The sequence below is a fragment of the Prunus persica genome, chromosome G6 (assembly GCF_000346465.2).
Source record: "Prunus persica cultivar Lovell chromosome G6, Prunus_persica_NCBIv2, whole genome shotgun sequence".
NCBI classification, from domain to species: domain Eukaryota; kingdom Viridiplantae; phylum Streptophyta; class Magnoliopsida; order Rosales; family Rosaceae; genus Prunus; species Prunus persica.
Window position 1 is genome coordinate 12,883,194 of NC_034014.1, and position 10,542 is coordinate 12,893,735.

The window sequence follows — 10,542 nt, forward strand, 5'->3', positions numbered from 1 at the left end:
CTCGTTGAGGTTGTGGGACGCTGTCTATTAGGTCGAGATGATGAAGCCTCAGTAGTACCTCTGTGAGTCCTCTTCATATCTAAAAAAATAATATTAAGTACACACTCAATAACGTATTCGGTAGATGATCACTGAAAAATGGAAACAAATTCGGTGGACTATCACTGAAAAAAGAAAACATATTCAGTGGAGTACCATTGAAAAACCAAAATAGATCTGGTGGGCATCTCCTAAAAAATGGAAACAAATTCAGTGGACTACTACTGAAACAAGGTAATGATTTTGGTGGTAACCCACCAAAAGTAAAATTAATTTCAAGTTGAAATTCGGTGGACTACCACTGAAGCAATGTAACCATTTTGGTGGTAATCCACCGAAACGAAAATCAAGTTTCATAAAACCAAGTTCGAACCATACACCCACGAAGTTGAAATCAATAATTTAAATCAGACTTTGGCTTTTTAAAAGTGAAATCAAACCTAGGCTTAATCAACACTTAGAAATGTAAATATAGAAATCAAAATTGAAATCAAACCTTGGTTCTTCGAAGAATTTGTGAAAAGTTGACAGATTGGTGATGGATGTTTGCGATGGCTGAGGTGATGGTGGTGTGCGACTGGGTAAGGCGTTTGGGGTTGGCTGTGGGGTGTGATGGCTTTGTTTCAGAGATGGGTTGTGCAATGGGTTCAGGTTTGCAAAGATGGGTTGTGTGATGGGGATTGCAGAGATGGGTCGTGCGATGACTCTGTTTCAAAGGGGATGAGGTGTGCAGTGAAGCTTGTTGTAAGTCTGATAGGGTGTGTCTGCAAGATGAGGGAATTTTTGATGGGGTGGGGCTTGATATGGGATGAGGTGGGGTTTGATATCAGATGGGGTGTCTTTGAAAAGGAAAGGGATTTTCAATGGGTGGTGTGTGATATGGGATGAGGTTTATACAGCAAGTTAGAGAATGAGGTTTATGAGGGCAATTTAGGAAGAAAAATGGGATATAGTGAGTAATTTGAAATTTTATTAAAATTCAGGGGTGTAAAGAGATTATGGGGTGCAAAGAGCAAATAATGGAGTTCATATAGAATTTTCCTTAAAAAAAAAGGAAAAAGAAAAAAAAAAGCGCCATAGCCTACAACTAACGTGTCATTTTCGATTTTCCTACTTCGCAACGAAAACTACTCCAAAAAAATTTCCATTTCATTTTTGCCGCCTTTCACTTGCCGTCGATCTGTGCTACAAGTCACCGGTGAGCGCACGCTGGTTAACCTGTGCACCCCGCCTAGGGCAAAGTACTTGCGGTCATCCTCTGCTTCTTCACTTCACTCTACTCTGCAACTCTCTGTGAAGCTCATGAATTGAATTGGCAGCTCTGACTGGTAAGTCCAGTCGCTCTTTCTTCTCCAATGTTTGCCTTAAATTCAGAAGCAATATAGTTTGAAACCCTAGAACTAACTCTGAGCTTTGATTATCTTTTTGTTTTTCGTTATTGAAGCTAATTTAATTTCATAGGGTGCATATACAGTTAGGGGATAGCTAGGGTTCGAGTTCAGAGAGAACTCATTTGTCTCTTCTCCCTCCCTATTTCCACTCGAAGACAAAATTTGATATGCATAGAGGTTCGACCCAAGATGTTTGTGCTTTAGCCCTATTGAAATGCTCTTGTTGTTTTGAGCATACGAGCTAGCTCATTTCTGTCTTCTCGTGGATCTGAACTTTTTGAGCAAAATTATTTGGGACAGTGGCAAACTACTTCCACTGAGCATTGTTTGGCCTTTTTGGGTTTGAAGATTGCGGTACAAGTACTTCCACAATGCTAATTTTGAAGCCTCTAACTTAGGCTTTGTAATTTGGATAGCAGTTTTAAGTGTATGCGTGTTTGTGCGTGTGTGCGTGGATTCGTCTGTCTTTTGGATGCAATAACATCCCTATTGATTCTAGTTTCCAGTAATGATTGCTTTAGGTTCATTAATATTCTGGTCTGTGGCCAGAGGGGAATCCTGGAGTTGTCCAATCCTGGCAACCAAATGCCCTTATTAGTATATGGCAGTCTCTAATAGCTTTTCTTTTACATTTTCTCACAGAGGTTGGTGAGCTGGTCATTTCAACATGTATATAAAGCAGGTGAGTTTTGGTCATAGGTGGAGTGCTTTTACCTTGCTTTTAGAGCTTTATCTAATATTTTGTTGATATTTGGGGCTCTGGAATTAGGTTATAATTGAAGGATTTAAGAGCTACAGAGAACAAGTTGCTACTGAGGCCTTCAGCCCAAAAGTTAATTGTGTTGGTACTGATTTCTTTCCGTGCAATTGCTTCTGATGATTTTTATTTTGAATTTCTACTGGTAGTGTTCTCTTCGTTTGCGAAATTTGTATGTTAAAAAAGCTTATCATATTCTCTTTTTATATAGATGATTGGAATATTCTTTGTAAGATGGATAGAACAATGCAATTAAAACGGTTTAAAGTATCGAATTACAAGTCAATGATTTGCCATATTTCCATTTGTTTGGTTAGTATAGTGATGGACATTATATGAAGATGTGCTTAAGTATCTTATCTAGGTTCTTAAATTTTGTGATGTTAAACAATGGGTGTAAGTTGGAATATCTTGTTTGACATCTTATTACTTCTACATCACTTTTTTTGGTTTGAATGGCTCAATTGCATAATAGAAGCTACCCCTCTCCTTCATTCAACCATTCCCATTCTCGGTTTGAAGTCTTCTTTTACACATTATTTATTTGGTTTTATTTCAAACAGTAACCTTATTTTGTCATGTATTATGGGTTTTATTTAACTTATGAAATAAAGCAATATCAGATCAGAGGTTCAGTTCTCCTTACCGGGAGTCTTGTGAGGTGTGTGGGCAAATCTTATTTGTATAGGGAGATCATACTGCAAATTTTAATTTGTATGGTTCGTTCATTTTTTACCTTTCCATTTCTTCTTCTAAAAGTATGTCTATATGTACTGGAGATTTTCTTCACTGAAATAAAGTCAATGATATTTCTGTATCTGATTTTGCTTCTTTTGTAACGGTGTGCTCTATTATGTTCGCTAATAAAATTCCATATATATTTCAACGATGTTTACTGCAGTTGGTGCCAATGGGTCGGGAAAGACGAATTTCTTCCATGGTAAGTAGCAAGTACTGAATGATTGTTGCAGTTGTTTTATCCTTTGGTTGATAGTTTTGTCTGGAGCTGTTAACATTTGTTCTTTGACATTTTGTTGGATTTGAAACATTTTCTTTTTGTAGCAATTCGGTTTGTACTAAGTGACCTTTTCCAAAACCTTCGGAGCGAGGATAGGCATGCTCTACTCCATGTATGTCTCTCTAAATGCTTTTTTTTTTTTTCGGTTCCCAAGCTGTTGTGTTCAATCATTTGCTTAATGAACAATTTTTGTTGCAATATATGCCATGATTGAACAGGAGGGGGCAGGTCACCAAGTATTATCTGCGTTTGTGGAGATTGTCTTTGATAATGCTGACAATCGAATCCCGGTAATATTTTTTGATCACATCTTTAAAGTCTGTTTTTGTTAACTTATTTTTCCCTTGTAATAAAATTATGTTTCATACCAAATACTTTTGTTTTTCGCTTGTGGCCTTTTGCCCTTTTTTTCCTCGCAACATTTCATATGCTTGATGTTTATTTCCTGAGAAGAATTGCAGTTTCCTCTCACCCCCCACCCCTCCTTCTCCCTCTTCCTTCCCTGCACCCTCTTTACCTCTTGCCCTCTACATGTATGCGTTTGTCTTTTGCCTTGTGGAAATAGGAACTTTACAGAGAGATGCTGCCTTCTAGTGTGGCTTATGGTCATTCAACCCAACATACATCACTTTCAGAATTAGTTGAATCTTATGACATATTTTTTTGTGTGGGAGTAGATGTGCTTCTGTGATGCCAAATCATGTTTTTCTTCCCCTTGTTGCATGGGTTGTGTAGATGCTCATGATAGGAGGACCATAATGTGCTTGCACTTGCAACAAATGGTTTTTCTTTAAATATAAATCATATTTTCACGTTTTCCAAAAGATTTTGGAGCGACAAAGTGACTAGGGTTTACTCTCCGGTCTCTGCTAAGTGGATTCAGTCTTGGTTGATGCTATTATGTGGATAAATCCTCGATTGTATCAAGGTTTTTTGGAAAAGGATATATAGAATTATTATTTGTTTAACTGCTTGATTTTTCTTTTTAGCTGTATGTCAAATTAGGGCTGTTAATTTTTGGTTTAACTTTTGGTATTGGAAGTTAAAATACATAGCAATCTTTGGATTAGCGATATATGACTCATGTTGAAAGTGAAGTAATGCCAAAACAAGTAGTGGTATTTTTTGGCAAAACATGTCATGCTGTACGGGCAAAACGAAATCGATCCCAGACATCTGTAGGTCCTCAGCCTTAAAGCTGTGAAAAGTCCTCCATTGTCCTTCCAACCAAATGACCAAAACGCAAACATCTTAAAACTGTGACAACATTTATTTTTTAATATTATTTTCTATTTCAGTTATTTTATTGGGTGCTTTGGTCTCTACAGAATTTTGGGAAACTGTCTTTTGCAACTTTTTCTAATTGGAGGGCTTCCGTTTTTTAGGAAGCTCCTATTTAAGTAATATATTTTTTTTTCTGTGGAAAAGGAAAACAAAAGTTGAGGATGAAGTTTGTTTGTGACAGCATTTAATACACGGACCATGTGTGTTCTCCCATCTTTGTGACTATCTGGACTATTTGGCCATTTTTTTTAAATTTTGGGGAGGAAATGATTTTATTTTATTTTCTTAGTGGGTCCTATTATAAAATCATTGTACCTGGGGGAGAAAGGGATTTAAGCAGGGTGGCTTATGGAGGACCAATGTGAGGTTCGATTTAGGTGGTCAATGTAAAAGTATGGCTTTGAATAGTGCACGCCTAATCTTTTTTGTTTGTTTGTTTGGTTTTTTTCTGTTTCTTCTTATTACTGTGTTACTGTTTCTCTCTTAGTGTAGTGTTGATGTGTTGGTTCCATGTTTAGTTTTGTTTTAGCAGTGGAGTCCTTGTTCACTATTTTTGTGTCTGTTATATTTAATGAAAGTTTTGTTTCCCAAAAAAAGGTGGCCATGTAATTAAACCACTTGTTTGGCTTATTTGTCCACACTCGAGGGGGAGTGTTAAGAATATTAAATTCCCACATCGGGCATCCTAAGCATTGCATCTCGATCTTTAAATTGATGAGCCTCTCCATTGTTTCCAATTGGTTTTAGGTCCAACTTTTACGGTTTTCAAATGACCTCTGTTTCTGTTGCTGTTTTATGTGTGTCCCAGTACACACACACACACACACACACACACATTTTTTTGCACAGTTCCAGCTTACTTCTCCATGTATTTAACACCAATTGAGGCATTTGGATTACTTTCTTATATGGGTTATACTTATTTTCACTTTTGCAACACTTCTTGGTAGGTTGATAAGGAGGAAGTGCGTTTGCGAAGAACCATTGGTTTGAAGAAGGATGAGTATTTCTTGGATGGAAAACACATCACGTGAGTATATATTTATGCGAAAATACTGAATCTGCTGTCTATTACGTATTTTGATTAATTAACCCTTTTCAATGGTTTCTGTTATGGAATATAACCCTCATTTCAGGAAAACCGAGGTCATGAATTTGCTGGAAAGTGCTGGGTTCTCTCGCTCCAATCCTTATTATGTTGTGCAGCAAGGAAAGGTACAATTTTTCTAGTTGTTTGGACATCATTGTTATTACCTGGGAAAAAAAAACTTCATTGCTATTGTTTTAGTAATAGTACGCTTGAGGATTGACTTTTTTGTTGTTTTTTTTGTTTTGACATTTTGTGGACGGTTTCATAGATAGCATCATTGACACTGATGAAAGACTCTGAACGGCTGGATTTACTGAAGGAAATTGGTGGCACTCGGGTGTATGAGGAGAGACGTCGAGAAAGTTTGAAAATTATGCAGGAAACTGGCAAGTCCTTAAAGGATTGGTTGTTTATGTTTATTATACATGTTTTCTTACAACTTTTTTACTTTGGTAATCAGGAAACAAAAGAAGGCAGATAATTCAAGTTGTTCAGTACTTGGACGAGAGATTAAAGGAATTGGATGAAGAGAAAGAGGAACTGAGAAAGTATCAGCAACTTGACAAGCAGCGAAAATCTTTGGAATACACTATTTATGACAAGGAACTTCAGGATGCTCGCCAAAAACTGGCAGAGGTTAGTCAATGTTAGACACCAGGCCATAAAAAAGATTTGCATCACTTTTGTTTAAATTGCACTTGATAAGTGTTTTTTACTTTTGTTTATTGTTGTAAACTCTGTTTGTGGATCATAATTGGGTAGCATATGGAATTGAATGCAAATGCGATTTCATGCATTGATAGTAGAATAGAAGAAAAAGGTGATCAAGGCCCTCACTCTTTTTTGTGCTTGTTTCTTGTTATTGTTGTATGGGGAGATAAATGCACGTTATGAGACCTGTGTACAAGAAAGATTGGAAGGACTATAGTCTACATAGTGGAATGACTGTATATTTATAAGTTGTAATGTGGATGAAAATATATATGATCAAACGTTAGTATGTTTACCATCCTCTTCTTTGCCCCGCTGGGGTTTTTAATATATTCTACGTTTCTAGTAAAAAAAAATAAAGATGGTACTCTTCAAGTTATGGTAAACATACAAGTATTTATTTTCCAATTGTCCACAACTATTACATTCACGCGCACCCTTTGTACATTCTTCTAAACAAATTTATGCATTTGGCAACTGCGGATATGTTTGATGTCCAGTGCTTGTCTGAATCACAAGTGGTTATCTCTCTGGTGTTTGTGTTTCTCAATGACAATTCTCACTCTACATCTTTTAGAGTTGGGCAATGGCGTTTTGATAGTTATTCTGCTTAGGAAGTTTGAATAATAAATAAAAAAAGGAAAAAAGCTCCAGTTTTATGGTAATAAAGTAATTTGAATGAAAGTGCCTCAATATAAACTGTACATATATATCTCGGGTCCAAAATTTCTCCCTGTGTGCTAAGACGCATGCACAACGCTGACCTTTATGCCTAAACCTATATACATTTTGCCTTGATTCAGGTAGAAGATGCTCGAAACAAGGTTTCTGAAACGTCAACGAAGATGTATAATAGCGTGCTGGATGCCCATGAAAAGTCCAAGGACTTGGACAAGATTATGAAGGATCTGACTAAAGAGCTTCAAGCTTTATCTAAAGAGAAAGAAGCAATAGAAAAACAAAGAACAGAAGCAATAAAGAAGCATACAGAGCTTGAGCTTGATGTGAAAGATTTGCAGGAGAAGATATCTGGAAACTTTGGAGCCAAAGTAATATTCAAATTATGTCCTCTGCAGAGGGGTGTTTTCTTTTTTGTTTTTTCGTGTCTTGTTTTTTTTTTTTGTGTTTCCAGTGATATGGCAGACATGAATGCTGCATTTACATGTTTGCAGGGAGATGCTGTGAGACAGTTGCAGACTCTGCAGAAAGAAATTCAGGATTCAATGGATGAACTTGAGAAAATGAATCCTCTGTATGAGGATCAAGTCATGAAGGAAAAGGAGATCACAAAAGGGTATGTATATGGTATATTAGATACTAGGAAAATCAACATAGCAGTGCGTTATGGTTCTGTTTAATCCCACGTCAATAGTTCTCGAAAAATATTCATGTGTAGGTTGTACAAAAAAGTTCATTTGTTCATCTAGTCTTTCTACTCTGGAGTAGTTAGTCTAGTGGAAAATTTTAAACTATAAAGGCGATTAGCGATTGGGAACGTATTTCTTAGGAATAGGGCTGTTTTAGGTTACTGGTGGTGGAGATTTCCTGTCAAGCAGGATTTATTGTGGTACTTTGTTATTCAAAAGTAAGGTTGGTTTGCAGTATAGTGGGTCTGATTCTAGAATTGTCAGTGAGATTTGTTTCATAGTCCTTGGAAATTCATTTCTCAGGATTTCCTTCTTCTAGGGCAAGAATCTAAGGTTAGTATTGATCAATAAATTGGAACAACTTCGTAAGTATATTTTTGATATATTAAATTTCAAATTAATGTTGGAATTGGTAGAACTCTTTTGATCAAATCAAAAGTAGAGTGTATTATGGACCGACACTGCGATTAATCAAGGAAAAGACCTAGATGCCATGAGTTTTTAGATAAATTGTAAAGCAAGTCTGTCCAAATACTGGAACATGTTTGGACCATATGAGGAGTCTTTGGTGGAGGTGCTAGAATATTATCTCACAATTGGTTCTTTTGGCATATAGAATAATGGAACGTGAGAAGCAGCTTAGCATACTTTATCAAAAACAAGGTCGTGCCACCCAGTTTTCAAGTAAAGCCGCTCGTGACAAATGGCTCCAAAAGGAAATTGATGATCTCGAGCGAGTTCTTTCTTCAAATTTGGCACAGGTATGCTGGCTTCTTTTTTAAGTATATAATGCACCTTAAATGTCATGTCAGGGGTGTAGTTCGAGTACTCCATCTGGTGCTTTAGTATGTCTTGTTTAATTCCAACTACTAGAAATAGAACTGTATGCATTCTATTCCTGGCTATTGTAAAAATTCCTCTCAGATGATTCTGAATTAAAAACACTTTCCAGCTGAGGATTTCTTTTTTAAATTGTTCATATTTTTTTTTAGATTCTTATATATAAGGATTTAATTAATATCCTCTTTTCTTGGATTCGAATGTTTCACTTTGAATTGACCGTCATTTCTCAAAACTTTTTTTTTGGAATAAGACGCATTTGAAACCACCAGGTTGCCTACCCCAGAACCACTATTCTCTTGAGAATATGAGCCCATAACCCATTTAACCAAATGCTCCTTGCTTTGGTCACCAAAACCTTCCTACGAAAAGCCCTTATTATCCAATTTCTTAGCACCTTTGCTGGGAATCCGAAAAGAGAAAGGTAATTGGCACATTGCTTAAGACTGATTAAATCAAAACCAACCTTCTCTGGACAGAAACACTGTTGTCTAACGTTCAACCTCTTCTCAATTTTCACCACAACCAGATCCTGGAAATTAACTGCATGTGGATTACCACCTAGCGGAAGGCAAAATGTTTCATAGGCCAGCGAACTTTGGCAGTTGTGTTTTAGACTTTTAGTTAATCTTTTCCGATTTGTTTTTGTGTTTCTTAGGGTTCTGTGATGTTGTTTGTGTGGTTTGATGGTTGCCTGGGAGTTTTCTTGTATCATTTGTTGTTCTGCTTTGTTTAGACTGCTTTGTTTGGGTGTTTAGCCTCGTGGCTTCTGGTTCACTTTGCTGATTTGGAATGTGATTTGACATTCCTCCTTCCACATCTTATGTCCTTGTGCTTAAGTTTCTAGTTGCTTTGCTTTATTTGCAGCATTTATAAACTATTCTAAATTGCATACTGTATTATTTTTACCTAATTTCTACTTAATTTATTTCTCACTCTTATATGTTCCAGGAGCAAAAACTTCAGGATGAAATTAAACGGCTTAATACTGAGTTGAGCGAGCGGGATGCCTACATTGAGTCTCGAAGAAGAGAGATTGCTACTATTGAATCTCTCATCTCTCAGTCACATGCAGGGTTCAATCATCATAAGTCACAGAGGGACAAGTTGCAGGATGAGCGCAAGTATGAGTCTTTTGTATTTAATATTTGAGATGAATTTGTCATAGTCATTCCAATATGATTGTTTTTCTTTGCTTCTTGTCTTAGGTCCCTGTGGAGGAAGGAAACTGAACTTTCTGCTGAAATTGAGAAGCTGAGAACAGAAGTTGAGAAGGCTGAAAAGAGCCTGGATCATGCGACTCCTGGTGTGAGTAATTGCTTTCTTGACCTTTTGTAACTTCCGGTGTGCTAAACATGGTTGTCTTGTTGATATATGAGCCCAAGTAACAGTAATTCTGAAAGTGTCTTTTGATACACATGTCATGGATGGTATGTCCAGCATAACTTTTCTATATTTGTTTACATGCGCTGTTTGCTGACGAACAGTATGATGTTGATGGCTTTTGGCAAATTTTTATTGTGGCTCCCTTCTGAGTTCTAAGTTGTAATGAGAGAGTACAAATAACTACTTATAAAGTTGTAAGGAAGAAAGAGAAGGGGGGGGGGGGGGGGGGGAGAGATTCTTAAGACGCGTTACGGTGCGGGGGGGGGGGGGATCAATTAAAATTAGTTTAGGGAGTTAAAACATAAACTATCCCCGTCATCCTTAAAACAAATGACCTCTCCGCAAATATATCAAAACCTTCTTGTTCAAAATTCTTATCGGAGCAGATTACCTTTGATGCGGCACTATTCGTCTTCTACGAGAGCATCTGATCAACTCTCTACATTGTCCTGTCAAATAAATGGGATTGAAGAGAACGACGTACATCGCATAAGATAATATAACTAATACAATACTTAACAGTGAGCAAAATATTGAAATGAGAATAACAGAGGTCACCATTGGAGTCGAATGAATTGAGCGGCCTCACGATTGAGTGTTTCCCTCTGCTTAGAGCTGATGTTGCACTATACAGACATTTGTCAGTTCCTTCCTTCCTC

General features: G+C 37.0%; 1 protein-coding gene across 1 annotated transcript in view; it reads left to right on the top strand.

Annotated features, from left to right (window-relative positions):
* The window catches only part of LOC18774440 (structural maintenance of chromosomes protein 3), a 17,284-nt gene continuing 7,916 nt past the window's right edge, over nucleotides 1,175-10,542 (top strand). The window contains exons 1-15 of the mRNA XM_007208669.2: nucleotides 1,175-1,367; nucleotides 2,073-2,112; nucleotides 2,200-2,275; nucleotides 3,089-3,127; nucleotides 3,250-3,317; nucleotides 3,424-3,495; nucleotides 5,440-5,519; nucleotides 5,626-5,704; nucleotides 5,848-5,965; nucleotides 6,040-6,215; nucleotides 7,094-7,339; nucleotides 7,463-7,584; nucleotides 8,274-8,418; nucleotides 9,449-9,621; nucleotides 9,706-9,805. Coding sequence (XP_007208731.2) covers nucleotides 2,098-2,112; nucleotides 2,200-2,275; nucleotides 3,089-3,127; nucleotides 3,250-3,317; nucleotides 3,424-3,495; nucleotides 5,440-5,519; nucleotides 5,626-5,704; nucleotides 5,848-5,965; nucleotides 6,040-6,215; nucleotides 7,094-7,339; nucleotides 7,463-7,584; nucleotides 8,274-8,418; nucleotides 9,449-9,621; nucleotides 9,706-9,805 — 1,509 coding nt within the window. The 5' untranslated portion in view covers nucleotides 1,175-1,367; nucleotides 2,073-2,097. The remainder of the gene's footprint in view (nucleotides 1,368-2,072; nucleotides 2,113-2,199; nucleotides 2,276-3,088; nucleotides 3,128-3,249; nucleotides 3,318-3,423; nucleotides 3,496-5,439; nucleotides 5,520-5,625; nucleotides 5,705-5,847; nucleotides 5,966-6,039; nucleotides 6,216-7,093; nucleotides 7,340-7,462; nucleotides 7,585-8,273; nucleotides 8,419-9,448; nucleotides 9,622-9,705; nucleotides 9,806-10,542) is intronic.